This window comes from Lotus japonicus, chromosome 4, assembly GCF_012489685.1.
Source record: "Lotus japonicus ecotype B-129 chromosome 4, LjGifu_v1.2".
Taxonomy (NCBI): domain Eukaryota; kingdom Viridiplantae; phylum Streptophyta; class Magnoliopsida; order Fabales; family Fabaceae; genus Lotus; species Lotus japonicus.
This window is the reverse complement of record NC_080044.1, coordinates 56,367,113-56,394,014: the sequence shown is the minus strand read 5'-3', so window position 1 is coordinate 56,394,014 and position 26,902 is coordinate 56,367,113. Positions and strand designations below refer to the sequence as shown.

The 26,902-nt window shown below is 38.9% G+C and overlaps 1 protein-coding gene across 1 annotated transcript; it reads right to left on the bottom strand.

The window, feature by feature from the left end:
- Window positions 1-21,436: 21,436 nt before the first annotated feature.
- Window positions 21,437-24,398, bottom strand: LOC130713019 (protein FAR1-RELATED SEQUENCE 5-like). Its single transcript, XM_057562826.1, has 3 exons — window positions 24,336-24,398; window positions 22,229-24,173; window positions 21,437-21,744 (listed from the first exon to the last, which is right to left on the bottom strand). The coding sequence occupies exons 1-3, from the start codon at window positions 24,396-24,398 to the stop codon at window positions 21,437-21,439; spliced, it is 2,316 nt and encodes a 771-aa protein (XP_057418809.1).
- Window positions 24,399-26,902: the final 2,504 nt, after the last annotated feature.

Below are 26,902 nucleotides of genomic sequence, written 5' to 3'. Positions count from 1 at the left end.
TTCTATATCTCTAAACTCTGAGTGAATTCAGTTTAATGTTTAAGAATTGTTCATCAAAAATCTTAGTTTTGTCATCATCAAAAAGGGGGAGATTGTAAGATCAAGTTTTGATCTAGTAGTACAACTCTATGTTTTGATGATTACAAGTTAACCTTTTGATATGAACAATTGTGGTACTCTAACGTGTTTTTCTGAGTGTGCTATTTACAGGCTCTGACCCTGACTCAATTTCACACAAATCAGAAGCACTGTGTATAAAGGGTAACCCAAGCAACGCTTTCGCATTCACCATGTTCAGTATGAACAGTGGAAAAGCTTCAGAAGATCTGAAGCTATACAAACTCTGATGAGGACTCAGTCGCTAGAAGCTCTGATGATCCAGAAGTTCTGACAACCACGAAACACTGAAGGTTCAGATGTTCCGATGGTGTAGAAGACTCTGAAGATCCAGAAGCTGAATAGTGGAAACTCTGAAGTCCAGAAGCAAGAAACTCTGAAGGCCATGTTCTTCCCTCTGAGTTCAGAATCAGAAGATACAATGGTCAGAGGATCTGTGCTTTCCCTCTGACTCTGATCAACCGGCTTCACAAGTTCCAATACGAAGCATTCCTCTGATCAGAAGTCTCCTAGGTTAAAAGGTCAAGTCGCTATCCAAGTACAAAAGCAAGTGTACCTTCCTGACGACCTACCTAACGTTCTCAGCCACAGCAGAAGCTGGATTTTCCAGAACTGCCCTCCAACGGTAGCATTTTCCATGCAACGCTCAACCCTAATCCTTGGAGTATATATAGAGGCTGAAGATTGAAAGAAGCGGCTAGTAGAAGAAGAAAAAAAATATACAAGAAGCAATACACACGCGCAAGACATATTCTAAGCTTTCTTTCATCTTGTAATTTATTTTAGTTTACACTCAGCTTATTCAGAAGCAAACCCTTGTAAACACCAACCTCAAACAGTTGTTTGATTTTCCTTTAGGAGATCAAGGTTGATCGGATCCTAGAGAAGACTAAGAGAGTGAATCTTAGTGTGAGCTAAGTCAGTGTAATTGTTAGTCACTTGTAGGTTTCAAGTGCAGTTGTAACTCTTACCTGATTAGTGGATTGCCTTCATTCTAAGAAGGAAGAAATCACCTTAACGGGTGGACTGGAGTAGCTTGAGTGATTTATCAAGTGAACCAGGATAAAATCCTTGTGTGCTTTTCTATCTCTATCTTTTGCACTTAGTTCTCGAAAAGATTTGTTAAAATCTTTAAGGTGGTAGTTTTGTACTGAAAACGTTATTCAAACCCCCCCCTTTCTACCGTTTTTCATACCTTCATGGGTATCAGAGTCTTGGGTATCAGAGTCAAACTAAAATCACTTCAGAGGAAGTGAAATGTATTCTTTGTATTTGCCCAGTGACACATCTATGGTCATAAAAGTGGAACTCTTAAATTCTCCAAAAGAAAAATAAGTCACACTAACACGTCTTACACATCAAAAACTGGGTTGTACTCCCCCTTTTTGTCATAAGCAAAAAGCCTGGGGTGTGAAAAACTTAGCTTGAAGTACAAGGTACTCCCCCTTAGAGAAGGTCTAAGTTTGAAGAAAAGTAAAACGATGCATGAATCAGAGTAAGGCGAAATAAAGAGAAGAGTTAATGCAGAAGAGGAACGTTTACCACCGGCCAAGGGAGTAACGAAGAGGGTCAGTTATCAAGAACTTAACCTCGAGAAACTGAAGGAGCATTAACTTTCAGAGAGAGAGTGAGGCCTATATAAAGCGATGGAGAAATAGTGAAGCTTTACAAATCAAGCAATTCCATCATAGAAGAAAAAAAAAATGGCATCATATATGGTAGCGCTAGAGGAGCTCAAAAAGAGGGCTTTTGAGGAGGACTTGTTCCTTAATATAAGGCATCCAGAGGGTACAAAAACCATTTCGGAGCTAACAAGGACACTGCTGGAAGAGGACCTGCGTCCAGAGTTGAGGAATGATTTAGAAGAATTCCTTGCCTTCGTTGAGGAAGTTGAAGAACTCAGCCGGCTTGAACTGAAGCTGCTGGAAGAGAAGGTAGACATTGAAAGAAAACTCAAGACTTCAGAGGAAAGTCTGGAGAGGGATGAGCAGATCGTCAATCTCAACAATATCCAGTATACACTGGATCGTCTGGAGAAGAGTCGGTCAGAGCAGCGCCAAGAGTGTAGAAGAATGAGGAGAGATCCTCCATTCTAGACTTTAGGGAAAAAGATGAAGAATGTATGATGTAAGCATAACCAGATTATGAATAAAAAAATTTTTGCAAACACAATGTGACAAATATATATATATATATATATATATATATATATATATATATATGTATGCAGAGATAAACAGAACCAGCAAAGCAAAAATAACGAGAAAAGCGAAAAGAAAAGAACTATAGTTTAAAAATAAAATTAAGTTAAGCAAGGAAAAACGAAGAGATCCTAAAGCTAAGGTTTATCACTGCGACGCAGAAGTTCCATCATCATTTGCTTCATTTCTATCAGCATAGACTCATGAATATTGAGACGTTGTTCCACGGTGTCGAGTCTGGACGAGCTGGACTGTGTAGAACTGGAAGGAACAGTCTGAGCAGCTTGAGGAGCAGGAATTGAAGCAGAAGCAACAGGAGTAAAAACCACGGGTGCAAGGGCTTGGCATCTAAGTGCCTCAGCTTCAGCTTCAAGTTTTTCTGCCTCTAACCGAGCTTGTTCAGCTTGAGCTGCTGCTTGACGTGCAGCTTCCTCTGCTTGTTCTTTCTTTCTTCTGGCCTCGGCAATAGCTTCATGTAGTTTATGTCTTTGTTCTTGTTCATGAAGAGCCACTCTTCTTGCTAGCCTTTGCTTAGCAGTCTTGATCTTCTGATCCCTTTCCACAGTCAGAAGCTCCATCATAGTAGGAACCTGAGCTACAAGCCAGGTACCCAGATTATCCCATTCCTCAGCAACAGAGTCAGGATTCTCACTCAGTTCAGTGTGACCTTGTACGTTGCGTAGCATCAGAGAGGCTTCTTGATTAAACACAGTGATGCACTCAGAGAGAGAGGTGGGTCTGAGGTAGGTATAGGGTACTATGGAGAGGTTGTGGTCTGGGGAGGTTGGATGATTGCTGCTGTGTGCCTCAGAAACACCTTGAGGAGAGCCTATGTTAAAGTTGGGAACTTGTTGTTCAGAGGCTTCAGGGTGAGGCTCAGAGGTTTCAACCAGAGGTTGTGGGGATCTAACCGAAGAGTGGTTAGACACAGAATGTTCTGGTTCTGGTTCTGGTTGAATTGGTTCCTGGTGCATAGGGTCAGGTTGAGCTTGTTGAGCCAAAGGGTCTGCCTCATGTAAGGGATCAGCCAAGATAGGTTCATCTGGATCAACTAGACGTTCAGGTCTAGGTCCAGGATACTGCCTAGGGCTTGGACAAGTGAGGTAGTAATCTTCTAGGCTAGACACCTTTTCTTTTCTGACTTCCATGAATTTTCGAATGGATTCAGAGTTATTGGAGGGAGAAGAGTCAGCAACATTGGTTGGGAAGGATACAGGTGTATAGGCTGTGGAAGAGTCGGTATTAGTAGTTCTGAGGACCAGACGTTCTGATGCTCTTGGGACAGAGTGATCAGAGGTTCTGGGTCCAGGTTCCGTTTGATTGGGCTCTGGTTGTTCAGGGATGATGGATTCAGAAGTTAATGGATTATACTGGATTGTGATGGGTGAGGTAGCTTCGGAGGGTCCGGTGGGTTGGTTCTGAAGCATATTCCAGAGAGGAGCTTCATTGGGAGAAGGTTGGAAAAATGAAGACCGTGGGGAATGTGGTGGAGAAGTGGTTTGTGCGGCTGGTTGAGACTCGGGGATAGGAGTGAGTGGGTTGGAGGAATGTTTCAGTAGGGCAGAAGTAGGGAGTGCATCAAATGTATCTAAATCAGAATTAGAAGCAGTAGCAGACTTACTTGATGCACGCATTGAAGATCGAGTCACTCTGACGGGAGTCTCAGTTCTTCTGATCACTTGAGCCGCAGGGTCCACACTTGTAGGCTTCATTACTATTCGGACCTGCTTCTTCTGCTTCTTAGGAGAAGGAGGACCTTTAGCATTATCACCATCGTCACCATCATCAGGCTTGCTGATGTCCTCATGTTTTCGCTTGGATTGATCAGCCTTCTTCTTCTTCGTCTGAGGGCCATCTGATTCCTCAGAGGATTCTTCTAGGATCATCTTCCTCTGAACCTTCTTTGTGAGAGGAGGATCAAACTCTGGTGCAGGAGGCAGCATTCTGTAGAATTCATCAACATCAATCTCAAAACCTTGACTCCTCAGATCATCAACGAAACATTTGATAGCTTCAGGATTGTCTGCCTGGGTCCACAAGGGAAAGTCATTCAGAGGGACTCTTCTTCTTCTGATTTCAGAGGATGTGTCTTCATGAGCAGGAGCAATCTTCGTTTTGACTAGACCCATCTTCTTCAGAGAATTTGCAGTGAAGACATCACTGACAATAGTGGTCAGATCCTCTACACATCCAGCATTGACCAGATCTTGAATAAGGCCACTCTCAATGAAGAGATCAGATAGCAATCTCCCAAAAGGGATATACTTGATTGCGGACTTGATGGAGGCAGTAGTCCTTGACTTCCGGATACATTCCTTCAGGTAAGAGAACAAGAAGAAGAGAAGGCAGAGTTTCTTCTTGTCTTGGATGAAGACTAGCATTGCCTTCTGGCAGAAATTGATATAATCTGGGGAACTGCCTTTTGGCCTCTGGTTGATGCAGTTCAGCAGAATCTTGTGCCAGATTCTGAGCTTGGGATGAAGATCCATCACTTTGTAATTGGTCTTGCCCGGTTTGTAATTGGCGTACCTCCTTCGTTTGGGGTTTCAGCTTCGATTCAGTGAATTGGAATCGATACCCACGAGCAGTTTCTGGACCCAGCAGATTCACAAAGGACTTCTCAGTAATGATGATCTTCCTTCCAAGAATATGAGATACCACTTGAGTATCATCGCAGTCGGCATGCTTCCAGAATTCCTTAACCAATTTGTCGTATACCGGTCCTCGAAGCCTGTTGAAGTAGTTTTCCCAACCTTGAGCTTGAACTTCAGGACGAATATCATACCCATTTGTAGCCAGATTGTCGAGATCAAATCTCCATTCTTCCAGTACTTGGAGTTCCTCAGGAGCATACACACAATGAACTGCACAGCCCCGTTCTGCAATCGGAATAGTTTGCTCTTGAGCTTGATCTTGAACAGGAGCTTCAGGACCCAATTGGCCTGTAGCTTGACCAACTACCATGTGAGGGAACCTTGTTGCTTCAGCGGCGTCGTTTCTGGTTTGTCTCATCATTGTTGAAGAGGTTGAAGGTTTTGGGTAGAAGATGAAGGTTGAGGATGTATAGAGTGCGAGAGAGAGATCGAGGGTAAGCGGTTTTGAAAATACAGAAGAGAGAGAGTGAAAACCGAAAAAGTAGGAGATCATGTGTGTATAGTGGGTTTTGTCAAATAACCGTTGTTGATTCAAAAAGCATTTTAAGATCAATGGTTGAAAATTAAAGACATGATAGTAACAGTAAATACACATATCACACGCAGGAGAGAAGCACATCTACACTTATCATGACAGACTGTCACAGGGGCACAGGGAACTATGCATCAGAAGTACTGACACACGTGTTACTGTCTCAGACTCAGAGTCAATACCAGTGGGTACACACACTCTGATTGAGTTACCTTCTGGACTAGACATCTTCTGATCAAGAAGTATCATAGTCAGAGGTTTTGATCCATCTTCACTCTGGACAAAAGTCCATGTTCAGATTTTTCAGAATAAAATTAAATCTATCCTCTGCTAAGGGCTTTGTAAAGATATCTGCCCATTGATGGTCAGTATCAACAAACTTCAGAAGAAGTACGCCCTTTTGTACATAATCCCTAATAAAGTGATACTTTACCTTAATGTGCTTTGCCCTTGAGTGTAAGATAGGATTCTTACTCAATGATATTGCAGCAGTGTTATCACAGTAGATTGGGATATTGCTCTCAAGGATTTGATAATCCTCCAGCTGATGTTTCATCCAGAGCATCTGGGTGCTGCATATTGCTGCTGAGATATATTCTGCCTCTGCAGTGGATAGTGCAATAGTTGATTGCCTCTTGCTTGCCCATGAGACTAGATTACTTCCCAGAAATTGACAATTTCCAGAAGTACTTTTTCTTTCTGTTCTATCTCCAGCATAATCAGCATCACAATAACCTGAAAGCTTATACTCTGATGTTTTCTTATACATCAAGCCAAGGTTAGTGGTGCCTTTCAGATACCTTAGGATCCTCTTAACAGCAGTTAAGTGGGTTTCCCTTGGATCTGATTGGAAACGAGCACATAAATGAACACTAAATAATATATCTGGCCTAGATGCAGTTAAATATAGAAGGGAACCTATCATACCACGATAAAGTTTCTGACATACTTTACCGCTTGCATCTTCTTTCTCCAGAATGCATGTAGGATGCATTGGGGTTTTGGCTACTGTAGATTCCAGCATATTGAACTTCTTCAGAAGTTCTTTAGTGTACTTGCTTTGATGGATATAAGTTCCTTCTGGTGTTTGATCAACTTGTATTCCCAGAAAGTACTTTAGTTCTCCCATCATACTCATCTCAAATTCAGCCTGCATCATCTTAGAAAATTCTTTGCATAGAGATTGATTAGCAGAACCAAATATAATATCATCAACATAGATTTGCACAATTAAGATATCATCTTTGTAAGTTTTGCAAAAGAGAGTTGTATCTACTTTACCCCTTACAAACTCATTCTCCAGGAGGAATGAGCTGAGTCTCGCATACCATGCTCTGGGAGCTTGCTTCAGACCATAGAGTGATTTCTTCAATTTGAACACATGGTCTGGCTTCTTCTCATCTTCAAAACCTGGGGGTTGATGAACATAGACTTCCTCTGAAATATAACCATTTAGGAAGGCACTCTTCACATCCATCTGATGAAGAACTATGTTGTGATTCACTGAGAAGGAGATCAACAATCTGATTGCTTCTAGTCTTGCTACTGGAGCAAATGTTTCAGTGTAGTCTATTCCTTCCTGCTGACTGTAGCCTTGAGCTACTAGCCTTCTCGTTTTGCACTTGGGCAATGAAGGTAGAGAACACAGCATGAGACTCATCCTTGCGGGTTAGAAACTTTACCCATGTCCAGCGGCTATAGTCATCAACGATAACCATCCCATATCTCTTGCCACCTATAGACTCAGTTTTCACTGGTCCAAAAAGGTCGATATGTAGAAGTTCCAACGGCCTTGAGGTTGAGACAACATTCTTTGCCTTGAAAGGGACTTTAGTGAACTTGCCTTTCTGACATGCTTCACAAAGAGCGTCTGAAGCGAACTTCAGATTGGGTAAGCCCCTGACAAGGTTTAGCTTGCTCAACTGAGAAATCTTTCTCATACTGGCATGCCCTAACCGTCTATGCCATACCCACTGCTCTTCATTAACAGAAAGAAGGCACTTCACATTCTGAGCCTCCAACTCAGATAATCTGATCTTGTAAATGTTGTTCTTCCTCTTGCTGTTAAAAAGAACAGAGCCATCGATCTGACTTACAGCCCGGCAGGACTTTTGATTAAAGATAACATCATAACCCTTGTCAGCTAATTGACTTATAGACAATAAGTTATGAGTTAAGCCGTCTACCAATAACACATTATCAATGCATGGACTACTATCTACACAATTAGTACCAGTACCAACAATTTTACCCTTTTCATTTCCTCCAAAGCCAACTTCGCCTCCAGGCTTAAGTTTTAGCTCTTGGAACATACGCCTTTCTCCCGTCATGTGACGCGAGCATCCACTGTCCAGATACCATGATTGGTGTTTCAGTGGAGCTATCAAGGATACCTGCAACATAGATAATCTTGTCCTTAGGTACCCACTTTCTGGGTCCTTTCTTGTTAGTTACCCCAGAGGTTCTGATCACCTTGGGTGTCTCAACATGATAATGTAAAGGAATTTTTGCATGATATTTAGACATGGAGAAAGATCCCTTTTTAAGAGGGGCCTTAGCAACTTTAGCAGGTAAAGGATCAGGCAATATGGTACCAGAGGGAACAAAGCATTCATACAAGGATTTAGCTTTAGACACAGAAGGCTCATTTCTAATTGGTTTAGAATAGCCAATGCCATGCATTCCATTTCTGCTTACGCCATAGATCATTGAAGCCATCAAGCTTCTATCTACGCTCTTAGCTAGGAATCTTTGAAAAGACTTTTCATACTTAGATTCATTTCTACACTCAGAGGCATCACAAGCAACTATTTCTTCTAACTTAGCAATCTGGTTCTTAAGCACAGAGTTAGAATTGATCAAAGCATGATTATCATTTTTCAAATCAGAAATAATTTTCTCATGTTCAGACGGAGTCTTGGAAACAGCAGATAAGTCCTTTTTCAGCTTCTTATGCTTAGACAATAAAGAGTTATACTTATCCATGATATCAGACAAGGCATGTTTCAGTTCAGAGGTAGAGAAAGAAGCGAATACCTCATTTTCATCGTCTGAGTTAGGATCTCCTTCTGATTCTGAGTCAGAGTCAACAGCTTCCTTTGACTCTGCTTCTTTGTTTTTGACAATAGCCATAAGTCCTTGGACTTCACCATCAGAATCAACATCCTCTGACTCTGATTCATCGAAGGTCACCATCAGACTCTTCTTCGTCTTGAAGTGCTTCTATGGCTTCTTGTCCTTCTTCAATTTTGGACAATCACTTTTGTAGTGCCCTGATTCTTTGCACTCAAAACATGTGACTTCCTTGATTGATGACTTCTTCTGGCCTGAGGACTCGTACTTTCCTTTGGCCTTTCCAGAGCCTCTGTACTTGCTCTGCTTGTGCTTCCAGATGCGGTTGAGTCTCTTGGAGATCAGAGTCAGCTCATCTTCATCAGAATCTTCTGATGCTTCCTCAGATTCTTCTGCTTCAGCTTGGAGAGCTTTTGACTTCTCAGCTTTAGCCTTCTCAGATTTGGATTTCAAGGCTATAGACTTTTTCCTCAGATCTTGCATCTCAGCGCGCTTCAGCTCATGGCACTTCAGTATGCTGATGAGCTCTTCTAAGCTCATACGCTCAACATCTCTTGTGAGCTCTATTGAAGTTACCAAGGGCATCCAGCTTTCAGGAAGACACTTCAGAATCCTAATGACATGATCTTTTGTCGTGTAGCTCTTGTTGAGAGGTCGTATTCCAGCTACAAGCAGTTGAAATCTGGAAAACATTTCTTCAATGGACTCATTCGGCTCCATGATGAAGGATTCATACTTTTGGATCAAAGACAATGCCTTTGATTCTTTAACTTTCTTGTTTCCTTCATGAGACATCTTCAGAGATTCAAAAATGCCTTTTGCAAACTCACGATCTGTAATCTTCTGGTACTCTTCATAGGAAATAGTACTTAGAAGAATTGCTCTTGCTTTGTGATGTTGTGAGTACAGCTTCTTTTGATCTGCAGTCATCTCTGACCTTGGGATCTTCTTGCCATCTGCATCAACTGGACGCTCATAGCCATCAACAATAATATCCCATAGATCTGCATCAAAACCCAGAAAGAAACTTTCGAGTCTATCTTTCCAATACTCGAACCTTTGACCGTCAAACATAGGAGGCTTTGCGTTGTATCCATCTTTCTGTGTTTCACTGGTGGTGGCAGCCATTGTTTATCACACCGGCCCGGATCACTGAACACTGTTAGGTGTGGTAATCAGAACTTGCGCTCTGATAACAATTGAAGGTATGAAAAACGGTAGAAAGGGGGGGTTTGAATAACGTTTTCAAAATAAAACTTCCACCTTAAAGATTTAGACAAATCTTTCGAGAACTTAAGTGCTTAAGATGAAGAGATAGAAAAGCACACAAGGATTTTTATCCTGGTTCACTTGATAAATCACTCAAGCTACTCCAGTCCACCCGTTAAGGTGATTTCTTCCTTCTTAGAATGAAGGCAATCCACTAATCAGGTAAAGTGTTACAACTGCACTTGAAACCTACAAGTGACTAACAATTACACTGACTTAGCTCACACTAAGATTCACTCTCTTAGTCTTCTCTAGGATCCGATCAACCTTGATCTCCTAAAGGAACTAAACAACTGTTTATCAAAGAAATGTTTACAAGAGATTTGCTTCTAAAAAGCTAATAGTAAACACAATGAATTTCAGATGAAAGAATGCTTGAAGGTTTTTGAATATAGCTAGTGCTTGTGTAGATTCTTCCAACCGCATTCTTCAAACTTCAGCCTCTATTTATACTCCAAGGATTAGGGTTTGAACGCTGCATGGGAATGCTACCGTTGGAGGGCAGTTCTGGAAATTCCAGCTTCTGCTGTGGCTGAGAATGTTAGGTAGGTCGTCAGGATTGTACAGTAGCTTTTGTACTTGGATAGTGTCTTGACCTTTAAACCTAGGAGACTTCTGATCAAGGGGAGACTTCATATTGGAACTTGTGAAGCCGGTTGATCAGAGTCAGAGGGAAAGCCCAGATCCTCTGACCATTGTATCTTCTGATTCTGAACACAGAGGGAAGTACATGGTCTTCAGAGTATCTTGCTTCTGGACATCAGAGTTTCCACTGTTCAGCTTCTGTATCTTCAGAGTCTTCTACACCATTAGAACATCTGAACCTTCAGTGTTTCTTGGTTGTCAGAACTTCTGGATCTTCAGAGCTTCTAGTGACTGAGTCCACATCAGAGTTTGTGTAGCTTCAGAACTTCTGAGGCTTTTCCACTGTTCATATTGAACATGGTCAATGCGAAAGCGTTGCTTGGGTCACTCTTTATACACAGTGCTTCTGATTTGTGTGAGATTGAGTTGAGGTCAGAGCCTGTAAACAGCACACTCAGAAAAACACGTTAGAGTACCACAATTGTTCATATCAAAGGTTAACTTGTAATCATCAAAACATAGAGTTGTACTACTAGATCAAAACTTGATCTTACACAGTTCAGTTTCAAGTTTCAACACTCCCACCACTCATTTCGCATGTAACTTGGGCGGGGCATTAAGGTTTTTTTTTATATCTAGTTCGGTCGGTTCGGTTGGTCTGGAGCTCAAACCGGAACCGACTGGACCAAACCAACAAAAACCGTTTTTTTCAACCAAAAAACCCGTATCCAGCCCGACCGGCTCGGTTTTGCAAAAATTGACTCAATTTTCACGGATCCGGTTTGGGCTGGTCCATCTTGGACAACCCTATTTAAGACAAAACAAGAATGCATTAAAACAAATTATATGGGCAAGATATAGCTTTAATTAACACAAGCTATTGTGATGAGGCCAACATCATTACACATTCCCCTTTAGGCGGAATGCGCAAACCCAGGTCGCAACCAAGGTCAGAACCTCATATGAGTTACTCAATGAGCATGCATTGGGTTCGAAAATCTATCTTCTTTGGACAGATAAATTCCCTAAACCAAAACCCCTCCAATAACTTCATCCATAAATCTCAAGAATATGCTATTCAGTGAGCATACATTGAGTTAAAATATTTATCTTCTTTGGATAGATAAATTCCTAAACCAATGTACCCCAATAACCATCCTCAATCACTACACACAATAACCCACCTTTGGGAGGATAATTGTCCACAATGATCAGAGACAATTAAAATTTTCTTTTGCCCATAATTCATGACTCAGTCATAAACTCCAACAATACAGCATTCCCAACCAATTTTGTACTCAATAGTTCAAGCAAATACGTATGATTAATTTAGAGGGTATTATATAATACTTGCTTGCATACATATAATGTATATTTAATACACAAACATGATACTGTCAAAGGGTCACAACAAATAGACAACAAATCTGGACAAAGCGGATATAAGGTACAAATCTGGGTGATAATATTTGCTATTATGATATGGGTTTAGATATCACCATGCCAATTGATTTTGGCTCTTGAAATTCCTAATACAGGTCGTGTATATAAAAGTTGATATACTTGGTTTTGGTCTTTTGGACTATTTAATTCCATGGTTTAGGGTTTAGGGTTTAGGGTTTTGGGCTCTTGAAATTGTTCAACTCTCTGTTTCTATGACGGTACTCGTTGAATTTGAAGAATTTTCATCAATTGTCACGATATAGATTTTCCCCAATTCGCATGGCATAAGAAGATACATACAGAAAATATCGACAGCAACGGAGCAACCTAAATCGGAGAAAACTAGACTAACCCAAAACAGCAGGCATGAACGTAGATAATTTGATTCACGGAATCATCTCCAACAATAAATAAATTGGTCCTAATTCATATAATCATAGCTCTGATACCAAATATAAGCCGAAAATTTTATAAAGCAATTATATGAAATTAGAACACCAACACTTACTTATTGAAGACATGATTTTGGAGAAGAAGAATTGTTGTCCTTGATTCAGTTCACACTCTCTTTCACAGCTCTCAATGGGGCAAAGCTGTAGAGCAGACAAATTTCTGATGTCGTGATTACAGAGGGACCTAGCCAAACATGTTATAAGTCTCTTCCCATCATGAGCCAAGGGTTACAACCCACACTTTAACTCACACCAATCAGATTATAGATGTTCAGGCCCAATTAAAGGGATCACATAATAAATAAAAGAGCCCAATGCACCCCTGTTAGAATTATGAATTAACCCGTTTTTCACAAACAAACTAACAACAATTGTAGTCCACAATTAACGTTAGATAAATCTAACATTGGCTTGCAGCCGCTTCCAACTCTAGACAATCTCATAAAATGAGGGGTCACATCTCAAAATAGTATTGGTGGTTTATGTGGTCTATGCAAAGATCAACCGGAGACTTACAAACCATCTATTTTTGCATGCAACTTCTCTTACTCGATCGATCTGGGTTGAATGCAATAGGTGGATGGGTATTTCTAGTACTGTGTTACCTCAAGAGGGGAAATGTCATTTTCTTCAGCACGGGTTTGCGGGAAGTGGCAAGAAAACAAGAACAATGTGGAGAGCAATCTGGTTTGCACCAATTTGGAGCATATGGCTTCAAAGAAACTCAGTTCATTTTAGGGGCGGGGATTCTAATAAGGAGGACTTGTCCAGTATCTTCTCTCCAGAGTTTGAGGAAGAAGGATGCTAGCTTAAGTACACCATTTATATGTACTGATAAGCTGTTCCAGCAAAAAATTGTGAATTGTTTTGAGGAGGAGGAAGCATCTAATTCTAAGCTTCTAAGGCTATATGGTGGAGGAAGCTAGTATCTGGTACTTTGTTAACTGATGAATACAAATTTCTGTGTAAGCCAGCATAGTATGTTTCTTCATTTGATCATTCTAGTATCTGTTCCACTCATGTCTTTATTTGGACTTGTGATAGTTTGAATGTATTGAAGGTATAGTGTGAACAGGCCTAATAATTGTGTGGAACTTGCTTTCTTTTGTGTGTGTTGAAGTCTTAAAAAGTTGTGTGATTCTTGCTATCTTAGTATTATGCGCCTAATGAATAGGACTGCAACATACCAACATCTGGCACATCATTCATGTGTAATAGGATGTGTTTCATTGTCATCAATTAACCCAGCAACAAAATTTAGCATTGTTTCATTTCTAATAAGTGACATATGTTAATTGGAAGTATCTCATTGCATTCCTTCTGTCAAGTTGAATGGCCTATAAGATTACAAACATGTGATGGTGTTTAGATGTTTTATATGCCTTATTTTACAATTTACCTTACATGTTTTTTCTCCTTCTAATTTTCTTCACTCAATATACAAAATGCAATCCTTTTTTATTGAAAAACACACAAGTGTTAGTTAGCTCTACACTTGTGTTGCAACTTTTGTTGTTAGTTTTGCGGGTCCGTAAACGTGCACCATCCAGGTTGGTGGTGTACGCGTCCTCCAGTAAAATATGTCATTGGATATAATTATATGATATTAGACGGCCGAGATGAAGATGGTAACTGTATAAATAGAACCTGTTACTGAAATTTTATTAAAAATTGCAATTTGGTACCTAAAAATTATGATCTTAATTTATTGGGTGGCATAAGAGGTTTATGAATACCAGTTATGGTGGTGGGGGTGGGGCCAGGGTTTTCTGGGTTTAAGACCGTTCTTAAATGGCGAAAATGAATGGAGTATGACATTTGAAAACCTGCATGTTAATTGTTAATTGTGGGTTCCTGAGCACCCATTGGCAAAACTCGTATTTGTAGCCGAGGAACAGCCATGAATTTGTTGGGCAATAAATTTGAATTTGCCATAAATCCAGTTTGTTTAAAAAAAATGGAGGTGTTGTATATGGACGAGGTTGTTAGGGCAGATCCAATTTAAGTATTTATTGGTGAGTTGTTTAGTTAAAAGTATGAATTATAGATCCAATGTAGTTGTTATGTATGAAAATTTGCCTTATGAGTAGTTTCGATTCCGATTACTTTATGAGTTTTGTGTTATTGAGTAACGAAACAAAAAATTGATTGGTGTGGTCGTGCTTGTGGAGGAATTGGGTGAAGAGAAGAACTCGGAGATGAAGAAAATAATGGCAAAGTTGGTTCATAATTGGTTACAAAAGTTATGGCAAGATGACATTAATTGATTTTTAGGTATTTTTAGGTATTTTTAGGTAAGACCTAAAAATTCTTACCTAAAAATCATGAACTAAAATTGGAATTTTGTTAGTGACAACCAATTAGAATTGTGAATAGGGTTATGGTTGATTGATGAGGTACAATAAGTGTTGATTGAAGGATTATATATATCATGGAACGGAATGACATACACTTCTTTGGATTGGAGCGGAACAATGTTTGACTTAGAATTCAGAATTAAGTGATTTGAATATTGTAAGAAGGTGTGGAAGATTGTTGGTATAGTAGTTCACACTGATAGAAACGACAAAATTGAATATAATGGAAATGATATTATTTCTAACGAGGTTCATCTCATTGACTATAGAGTAAAAGTTTAGAATAACTATGTGTTAGATATATTATTCCAAATTAATCTGATGTTATCGTGTACCACCGTTAAAACATAGTTAAATAGTGAATAGAATGTAAAAAGAATGCAATACCGTTTAGGTAGCGTGTGTTAAATACTGGTATGAGACAAATACAATTAATTAGATCACAAATTAAATACTCATGAAATTTGATAAAGATAAAATTGGGAAATTGAGGTATAACTTTGGGATTTTATCTGGTAATAATTAGATTAACCCTTACCTTAAGATGCAGTGTGAACATATACTTTGGGCAGGTTGATAATGGGCTCTGGGTGATGTCCAAAAACCGTAAAAAGATGATAAGGAGAAAAAATAAAGACGACCGATCCGGCCCACATATATTCAAATAAAAAACTGGACAGTGACTTTACCCCATGTTTGTCCAAAAAAAAAAGCCTGCAAAGCCCCAGTCAAGGCTTCGTCGCTGAATACATTGTAAGATCAAGTTGTGATCATGTAGTACAACTATATGTTTTGATGATTACAAGTTAACTATTAAGTATGAACAATTATGGTACTCTAACGTGTTTTCTGAGTGTTTACTTGACAGGCTCTGACTTTGATCTAATTACACATAAATCAGAAGCACTTTTCTCAAAGAGTAACCTACGCAACGCTTTCGCAATCTCTATGTTCAATCTGAACAGCAGAAACGCTTCAGAAGATCTGAAGATAGTTAAGCTCTGATGTGGATTCAGATCACTTGAAGTTCTGAAGACCAGAAGTTCTTAAGACCAGAAGATCTGAAGATCCAGACGCTCTGAAGATTCGACTTTATATATTGGCATTTTGATTCAACTACTCTAATTGTTGATTGATAAATATCACCTGGCAAATTTTTAAGGGTCAACAATTTAAGTTTTGTATTGACAATTTCTCCCCCGGTTCCTGAATGTATACTTGTACAAGTTATAATAACGGTCGTTGGTGATGGGATAACTTTTGATAGTAATAAAATTACAGTGTGAAATGATATTAATAGGAGTATAAGAGGAAAAATTGATTTAAGTTGGCACGAACTGTTGTACTGGGGCACGCGGGCTTCTAAGTATCAGTGTTCTGTAACATCGTGAAACATTTCTCATCACATCAAGTTTGACAGTCTGTTGAATAGGTGATGGGGCCCTCTTTTCGCAACCACCATTTTCAAATCCAAAGAGATTGATTTTAATTAAACTCTTCTACCTCTTGTAAACGTTGTTATGTTTACCCAATGAATTTTTTCCTGGACTAAATTAAATAATCAAACCCATCAAATATATAATAAATGTGTTTGGAAGCGGGAACAAGCGGCTGATGGATGTGGGGTCCACTTCATGGGGGTATTGATTTAGTAGTTGAATACTTTGTGCTGGTTGTTGACTAAGGGTAGGGACCCGTTTAATCACAGTACGAACCAATAAACACAGTACAAATATTTAATGTTCAAATACGTTACCTTCAACTGCCCAAATTTAATGGAGTCCATCTGAGGCATATATAGATATACATTCTCTCTTTCAGCGTTTAAGAAGGAACACCTCTGAACATTTCCTTTGCAATCCCTTCGTCAGTAATGTCTCGTCGTAGTTCATTAGCTGCAACAGGAGGGGGAAACGAACCAAAAGGTACGTGGTCTTCGTTGGCCGGCAGCCTGGCCTGTATTCTACATGGTTTGAGTGCCAGGAACAAGTCAATGGTTTCAGCGATGCTTCCTTTAACTTGTTTCCCACAAGACAGGAAGGGTTAGCTGCCTGGAATGGATACTGGAATCGCCATGCAGCAGGAACAGACGTTAATTTGCATGCGGAAGGTGGACACGTTGAGCCTAATACCATCCAACACCTTCTCGGACCATCGACATACGTTGACCACATCCCTATAACAGGTTTAGTTGTTGAGCAACCACGACCAATCCTCGGTTTGCTTGCCCCAGCAAGTGATTCAATTGTGCAGAGGGACCAAACAACCTTCGATCAACATGTTACTCCACTTGCCACAACCTCTCCTGTAGGTGACCATCTCGAAACAAGCCAAAGCTGCTTCGTGTTCAGTCTTGTAGTCATTATGTTTGCCTTGTTTGTTTTTGTTTTAATTTCTAGGTGAGGATGCGGACTTTTGTTGTTAGTATTTTCACCCCCGCCCCTTGTCTTCTACGTACCAGTCCAATGTAACAAATTATGTTTCAATGAAGTTTCGTTTATGTTTGGTTAGTTTTTCTAATTAACTGAAGCATCCACCTAAATTATGTTTCAATGAAGTTTCATTTATGTTTGGTTAGTTTTTATAATTAGTCTATGGATATACATGTTTGTGACTGTGTGTTAATGCACGAGATCAGGTATTATGATTTTGTTAATAATAAGACTTAGTAGATGGAAATAGTTTCATTTCAATACACATTAAGGGAACCCCACTTTTATTTAATGTATGCTAATTTTACTTGAAGGGAAGGAAGTCTTTTAATGAGCCACGGAAGGCACTGTATTTTATGAACACCCCGTTCTGTGTTGGAAATATTTGTGCCCCACTGAAAATGAAAATATCTACAAATAAACTTATCCACCCAACCCCCTTATTTTTATTAAAATGATCAGGCTAATTTGTGGTTCTCATCTTTCATACGGAAGTAAACCAATATTTTTACGTTGTTCCCATGATTTGTCTGAGTATCTCGATATTAAATTAAATTTAGGAGACCCTAAATATAGTTTGAGAATGGTAATTGGGGGTCCCGTAAGTGGATTGCTGCCCAACAAAAACGCAAAGCTACTACTTTTCCCCACTTTACCCTTCAATTGAAGTAATCGAGGTGTCGTAACCTCAAAAATAACAGTAATTCAATTGTTTGCCTTGATCCTTCCATTCATGATTATATTTACTGCAAATGGCGGTAAACAACGGGACCCCATTTAAAATTAATAAATTATTGGGGTTTTACAAGTTTTCCCCACCAACTTACGAGCAAAGCACACAGCCATCACTTGGAAAAAGTTGGCAACTTAGGGGAACCAAAGGTAAACATCTAAACGCACCGTCCATAAATAGAGGGTGGGAAATGTTTATGTCATACCCACCTGAGTTATAACCTAATTTGTAAGAGTCAATTTATCTTCAGATTCAATAGTTCCAATGGATGGGTTGCACCACCTCAACGGGATTCAATCATCCCTCGCACTTTCTGGCCCTCGGTTAAGTTATTTATGATTTTACATAACTTGTGTGCAAAAAACAAACCTTAGTAATTATGATCACCTTGCTTAACGCATATAATTTTCTTTTATACAGTGATTTGTACGATGATCCACCCCTAGAAGATATGTGATCCATGAAGAACGTTGTATTCCAACCCCCTGAGGTACAGCATATTGTTTTCGTGGACGCAGTTGTAGTATTTATCCATGGTTAGTGGCATAAACTTGCTTTGCTAACACAAGTTTGTATGTATATATGTAGAGAGCATGTTGTGATTATTATGAAGTGAAGGGCATGGTGAATGGTCTTAGTTTCAATTTGAAGACCCTGATGGACATGATTCAGGTATTTCCTACAAAATTTTACCCCATTATTCATGTTCAGATCTTCTGTTACGTATGTATCTTGGGTAAATTCATGACAATGAGTCTTGAATCCTACAAGTTTATAATAAGTTATCAATTTTTGGAAAACATCTGGCCCAGATCTGTTACAGAAAAACAAATAAGAGCGTTATAATGGGTATATTTAATGGACTGGTTAACATGAAATTTTTTTGGCATAGATCTAGCCCAGTTTGGTTTCGTACATGGATCCAAACGATTGAAATCCAAAAACATGATTATAAATTATAAAATATTTTATTTTTTACATGTGGACCAAAAGAGTTCAACGTTAGGGTTTATGAACTACGTTTTTAACTTTCTGTGTATGTGCACGTGGTGAGACGCTGAATATTCTATACTAGCAGACCTTGACTTCGAGGATTAATGACATGGACAATGTGTCCGACAACATACTAATGCAAGTGACTACTCTCAAATGGATGACTAATGAAATGCAACGCAAAATCGAAAGAAAGGAGGGCATCTCATTTGCTACGGAGACAGAGGCTCAGTTCACTGAAAGCCTCTTGAACGTCCCACAAAAGTGTCAGTACAGTACTCCTTCAACTGTTACTGGGTCAAATAAAAAGCTTAAAATGAAAGTGCCATTGTCTCCGGACTCGGACATCGTGTTAGAACTTTCTGCTTCTGACGATGACGATGACTTTTTTCTTGTGAACAACTACGGAGGCCAAGACATGGATGTCAATGACAGATGCAAGTTTGACACGGTGGAGAAACCGCCCGTCAACGTTGGCGAACGTGACAAAGGAAAGAAGGTGGTTGAATGTAGATATTCGGGACTACCCAGTGGGAAGGTAGAAATCTATAACAAATCTTGTGTCTTAGCTTTATTTGGGATCCACTTGTGTGCAACCTTGTGTAGACTAAAAATAATATATATTTTGACTTATGCCTTCAGGGAGTCCAACAGGGCGTCAAAATAGGTGAACAAGTTTTTCTCCAACGTTCTCCACTGACCGGTAAAATATTGTTTGACTCTCCTCCAGATCCAACGCTCTTGAGTATGTCAGCCACAATACATGAAGCTCATTTAACCCCATCAACTGTTTCTACAAAGAAGAAGGTGCCTACACCAAAGGCACCCTTGCCAAAGAGAAAAACAACCATTGCTGCTACACCACTTGTTAACAGCAGGAGGGCTTATGGGTACACACTCCCAAGGATAAGGCAACATACTCGGAAACTTGTTAATACTTAAGGTCAACATGAGTAATGCAATGGAACACAATTGGTCGTCACATTTAAGTGGTTAACATTTTCATTATTTTCTGCAGATGTTTAAGTGCAGGTTCAGACCCACACCAGATATGGAACTTAGTCAAAAAGAAGTCCAAATTTGTGCATATCTTTATATTCTAGACTGTTCAGCCACGGAAGTGGTTTTCAAGTACAGCAACACCATGGGTCTGAGAATGGACTTTGACTGTTTTATCGTAGGGAAACGTTTGTCTGATGAGGTTTATTTTTAAAACTCTTATAATGATTATATTTCTTGTTATCTCACTGTAAGATTTCAATCGACTAACATCAGCTTTGCCCATACGTTTTAATAGTTAATGAAAGTCTACACTCTTAAGGTAACATGGAATCAGTACAGGACACAGATACCAACAGTTTGGTGTCTTCCTCCCTCATTCTCTGTAAGTGTTAACTAAGTGCAGCAATTTATCCAAATAAAATACAGATACACAATCCTTACGAATTCCACAACTAATTATAAGTGTTACTCACAGGAAGCTGTTATGGACAATGTTCCAGTTGAGGATTTGGTCGCTTGCTTTGTCACAAGGGACAAATGGATGCTAGCTTACCCGCAATTGAAATATGTATGTGCTTATGTCATGCAAACTTTAAATTTAACAATTGGTTATCGTGACAATGTTTACATCACCTTCATTGCAATATATTTGTATGGGTTTGCATATTTATGTCCCTGTCAGAGATGAATGTCATTGGTATCTCATGGTGGTCTCCATACAAGACGAAGAAATTGGACATCCATGTGGGTGATAGATTGGATTGACATTGAACATGCATTTCAACAAAACCTGATTGGCGTGGTTTGATGAGCTATCCTTTAGTCTTATTCACTACATATGATGTGATGTTACAGTTGTAATAGTTTTATCAAATTTTTGCAGTTGAAGGATAAGGTGGTGTGGATGAGAGTAGCTTTGAGTCTTGTAATTGGAGGGCAAAACGAGTTATACGATTCTCTTCTAAGAAAGGTAATGACATATTGGAAGAGCATCATAGAAGGGGACGTGAACGTTCAAGTCTGAAGTCAATCTACTATTACCACTCTTCATGAGGTTATTTATGTGTGTATGGATGGGGCATATGGCTACGACTACCCATTTTGATGTTATATACTAGGTGGTCTTTATCTGAACGTTTACTTTGCAATCCATTAGTAATCCAATGTATAATTACTTAATCACACCGCCAAGTTTATGCTACTAGGGTGCTTTTGGTAATGTAATGTCATTATTGCGGTAAAAGAAGTGGCTTAATATTATGTAATTACTAACCTTATCGTAATGGAAGTACTTTGGGCCCTGTTCAATATATATGTAACACATTACCAAATTATGTTTACTGATTCAAATGGTCTTGTCCTTATCCGGCACGCAGATACTAAATCCGGTACCAGCTGTTAATCCTTACGGTGGCCATGTTGTATAACTTTGGCCCAAACCAACTCTCGTATATGGGCCAAATTTATTTTTCTCTTCAATCAATTGTAGGTCATTAAATAAACCAGTTAAAGGACTCGGCCCCGGCCCATCGTTTTAATGTAATTCAATCATTCATTTAAATACTTGATATGTCGCAATTTAAGAACACAAGATTCATGGGCAATAACAATAACTACGTTGAAGACAATTCACTTTGGCAATTGACCACGACCCAATGTCCATGTTCATTGTTAATTGGGCACCTGTAGGTTTGTGAACACCAAGTCCAACAACCTCCAACTTCTGACGTGAATGAATTTGGGTAGCAAATATTTTCGCGCTAATGTGGAACCCTGCTAATGTCACAACTTTTATATTAACAAAATAATCATCGAAAACAATCCCATTATAATAATAAACATGCATCACAATTAAATTACCCTGACTTGCAGCATAGTAGTTGCAATTACAAAACACCAATTCTGTAAGATACATTCACGATAAATACAATAAGGACATGTTCAAACTAAAAAGAACAACACATGAGGTAAAAACATAGGTAAAGACAAACAAAGAAACACTAAGGCTCATTCCTCCATGTCTTGTCTTCACCAACAAAGCTTAGACAAACACAAAATGCATAACAGCTGTAATAGGTCCATGGAATAACTTCACCTGGAACAACCCTGAACATAAAATAAGTTGTTTCACCTCAGATACTTAATTACAATGAATACTATTGTAGAAAATAAATTAATAAGGATGTCTCTTGGCTGTAATAGGGTGGCTCTTCATCATCATCTGGTTGCGTAATATGAACACCGTAGACTTCATCAGCCATTTCGTGGATCCTACTCTTTAGACGGCATGAAGCCTTATTATGACCCGATGTCTTGCAAACACTGCACAAAGTCTTGCCACGTCGAGTAACTTTCGTGCCAGAAGTACTGGCACCGCCACGTGTACCATGGGCAGGTTCAGGGTTCCTCAACAGGACAGAATCATGGTTCAGCACATCTTCCTCGTCTTGTCCCTCATTTCCATTATTCTTAGCTTTCAGGCGCTCAGTGTGGGCCAGCACAAGCTCTCTTGTGGTTGTGAAATCATTTAATGAAGCACCAGCTAATTTGCACATTTCTCTGCATCCATCTAATAATGTAGCAGTGCGAGCCATCTCAACATAACCCCAGTTGTCGGTTACACCAGCAGCAACAATATGCTCGCACGGAAGCCCAATTGACTCCATTCTTTGGCAAGAGCATTTCAGAATTGGTGTTGGTGGATAAAAGGACACATGCCACTCCTTACCGGGTCTGCGAAACTTTGATACTGTGACGATTTGCAAAGAAGAAGTCAGTTTACGGCCACTAACATAAACCAGGAATGCTTTCACAATAACTGAACGAAACTTTTCAAAAATGGTCGGTGTGTACAGCGAAGCAGCGGACTTCTCAAATTGCTTGAAGGGGGTTTCCATGGGTTGCTTCCCAACCACAGATGCCAAGTCTGGCTCCACCTCCCTAAACCGCATAAAATCCAAACATCGGTGGAAGTGTTGTAAAAATTCAGTCAAATTATATCTTGAATGTATAAATTTTTTGATTTCTAAATGCAAACTCTCACATCGTGAAGTGGTTCGAAAACCAGCAAAAAAACAACCCCGAATATGAGCTACTGCCCACATCTTTCGATTTTCATACATTTCCAACACCCATTCCTTGTCTTCCACATCAAATTTAGACACCAGAGCATCCCACTTATGTTTGAATTCACCCACTTCATAATCAATCAACATGCATTTTTGGAACTCCTGAGTGAATCCTGGAACCTTAATGTCTCTTGTGGCATTCGGCAGCAAGTGCCAAGCACATAATCTATGATGGGCCCTTGGAAATACAATGCTAATAGCATATTGCATGGACAAATGTCCATCAGTAATAAAAGATGTATGACATTTACCTTTTAGTGCTTCAACCAACCTCTCAACCAGCCAGATATATGTCTCTTTAGATTCATTTGCAATAATTGCACTTCCAAAGACTGTTGTCTGGTTGTGGGTATTTAGACCAGAAAACATCACAAATGGGTACTTATATTTGTTCTTGCGGTAGGTAGCATCAAACGCGACAACATCACCAAATACATCATAGTTATTTTGGCTTATGCCATTAGACCAAAACAGATGTTCTAGTTTCCCATTCTCGTTTGCATGATGTCGCCAAAACATTAGAGGATCTTTTTTCTGCATTCCCTTATGATACTTAATAGTCATTTGGACATCACACTTCAACACCCTCCTTTGTTTGCCGATCTGATTGTGTAAATTCCTTTTCGTAAATGGCACTCTATCAAATCCCCCAGACTGACTCGCAATCAAGTTATAAACTCCAGTTACATCTATGCCAGCATTCCTCATGCCATTGAGTTGCACCACATCACCGTCACTTAACCTTCTATGGAGGGTCAACCTTCCAACATGCCTTTCACTTAACAACTCGTGATTGTGTTCATCGTCAAATTTTGTAACATACCAACGAGTAGTTCCAATGTCAACATGCACCCTGAAGTTTGCAGGACAGCCACATCGTCGCTCATCCTGCTTCTTTCTCTTTCGGCTTTCTCTTGCTACCACTTTGCGGAATCCTTCTCTAAAACAAACAAATGATAGTTGCACAACATCCCCCTTTTTGTTCCTTAAAATTTTATTCTTCCTCACTGCAAACCCTTTCACCATAGCATATAGGTTATAAAACTCATAAGCAACCTCACGATTAGGGAATGGAAACTTCAGTGCTGCTACATTGCTCAAACTCTTCATATCATACTTCAACATATCATCCATCCCATTTATCACAACTACTTCATCATGGCCTTCCACATCAATAGAGTCTTCAGAAATATTCTCTAAATCCTATTTTCATAAATATTATCAGGTCAAAAGTAAAAACTTACACTTCAAACAATTTTTCATATTCAAGATCAGTAATGATATGTCTTTAATACCTACACACTCTCTAAACATTTCGTCTAAATACCTTTTTTATATTAATTGCACAAATACATCTTCACATACATGCGATGTCATATCATGTTCGCCTCCATTTGGAACTCCATGATCTTCATTGCAACTATCCATAACTACAGTATGGAAAAGCCTCCAAGTTAATCAAATATCCTGTGAAGAAAATCATCTACCTCAATTTCTTGAACAAAATTTCTCATCCAAAATCAGAACAACAGCAAAATGGACAAATCTCAGATGATCAAATTACCCAAAATCCCCTATCATACATCTACAAATAATGGTACCTTATACAGGTACCCAAAATCACAGGTCATCAAATAAAATAAGTTCCAACCGTACAAAAACCCTAACCTAAACAAATGCTTCACATACTCACTATCTAACATACCCAGGTACAAATTAAGCATATTAATCACCAATTACCATTACAATACCATGAAGATTACCCATTTTTTCTCTAAACAACCCATAAGAGGAAATCGCGTCATGAAAACATGTGCGTCGGTTACCTCTACTGCGTCAGCGATATCAGAACACAGACATTACAGGATCTCAATTGGACACAGTGACCTACCCACACTACCAATCTAATCTACATCCACCAAACAAAGATAGCCCACGAACCTCGGCACCAATTTTCGCTTCCCCCACCACCGCTCTTTCCCAGTTTTCACTGTACCGTGTTCCAGATTATTATCGACAATGTAAAAATTCCCTTTAAACCCTACATTTAATAATATGTTCATCAAAAAGTCGGTCCCAAAAAATTACCATTATCCAATTAGTATTAGGTAACAGGACCAGACCTAAAATACATACGAGTCCTTGCCTTGCAAATACAAAAAACCGGTAAAACCCACAAGAGTAGGTTATTTTACTGGATGACGCGTACACCACCAACCTGGATGGTGCACGTTAAACGGACACATAAACAATGACCCTAGTTTTGCCCATAATTTTTTTCTATTTCTTCCTTCTTCATATACTAAACAATGACGCAGTGTACTTTTAGAGACACATAATGAAACTTGAGCTTTATTGCATCTTGTGTTGCGCAACCGGGCTGTACAGTTGCAAATGATATTTTTAATTGAAGTATAACTTTTGTTAAGTGTTGGGCTACATATTGAACAATCAACTAAAATGTCCTGAAATAAGTTTAACAGTATTAGCATTTATTCATTAGGTGATTGATAGTTAAGGAGTATCCAATTAGTTCCAGGTTATAACATTGATACTAGAATTGAACAATCGACTAAAATATCCTGGAATAAGTTTAACTAGATCTTTGTGTTGGTATGACATGGTTGTAGGGAAAATACTCTGCTATTTGTCATCTTGCTAATGGATTGCTATGTTGTGCACTTTTTGAGGATTGTGAAGCTAAATTGATTCATTTGCATAAGGATGATATATATGTAAGAAATGTTTCATGTGATGCATTAAACTAGTTGATTTAATAATTAAATAAATGTATGTATTATTTGATATTTGGATAAATGACATAACTCTTGAATAAAGAGATATGACTTTATATGAAAGAAAGTGACTCTTAGAAGAGAGTCTATATATAGTGCTTGATGGGAGCACTATAATGATTGATGAAGGACTTAAAACATTGTCCCTATCTCTGCCCATAAACGTATGTCTCTATAATTGCCATCACGAATGAAAGAACATAGAAGGAACGGGAAGGAGATAGAAGAGTTTCTCCATTGCTGAAGAACATAGGCTGAAAGATATTCTACAAGATGATCAAATGGGATCAATCACACTTATGAATAAAGGTTAGCTAGTACTCCACATCCATTCTTGTTATGTGAAGACTATGAATTCTTAAGATCCATCTTGTACATGCTTTAGTATGATTTAGTTTACAATATAATTTGGTTGCCTCTATATCATTAATTTTGGTGGATGATGTTCTTGAATTACATTATCTAGAAATTAACTTTCTCTATGAAAGAATGGCAGCATTTTGGATTTGCAGTCATCTATTCGTGCATTATTTGTTATCTTTGAGGATTTGAAATGGATAGTTTGGTTTATGATATATGACATGAGTTTGCTGGAGGCCGTTGGAAAATTGTTATGAATCTTATGATTCATCATCGCAGGAGATTTCAAGAAGAAAAAATAAATGAAAGAGACCCAATTTAAGGAAGCTCCATACTTGGTAAAACATGCGTTATTTGAGTGGCTTTATTCTATGAATGAAGCTTGTTGGTCTTATCAATATTTTATTTATTAATTTAATAATTATACACTGATTATCAATATTGTACTTGCAATTCTGATTTGGTACCTAAGGGACTAGTGTTCCTGTGTTTGTTGGGCTTTTAGCCTCTTGCTTTTGCAATCTTAAGATCATGAATGATGCTCCATTGTTCTGCATGAAGAACTGAGCAGTTGCTTAAATTAACAGAAACCCAAAGAAAATTTCCATTGTGATCCCGAACCAAGCCACGACATGCTGCTGTATTTTCAACGGGAAGCAAGGAACCATCTGTATTGAGCTTGACCCAAGGCTCCAATTAGAAACACCAATGAAATGAACTAGAGTAAACATCATTAATATAAAAGAGTGTCTATTCTTAATGACCGTCTAAGTTTTA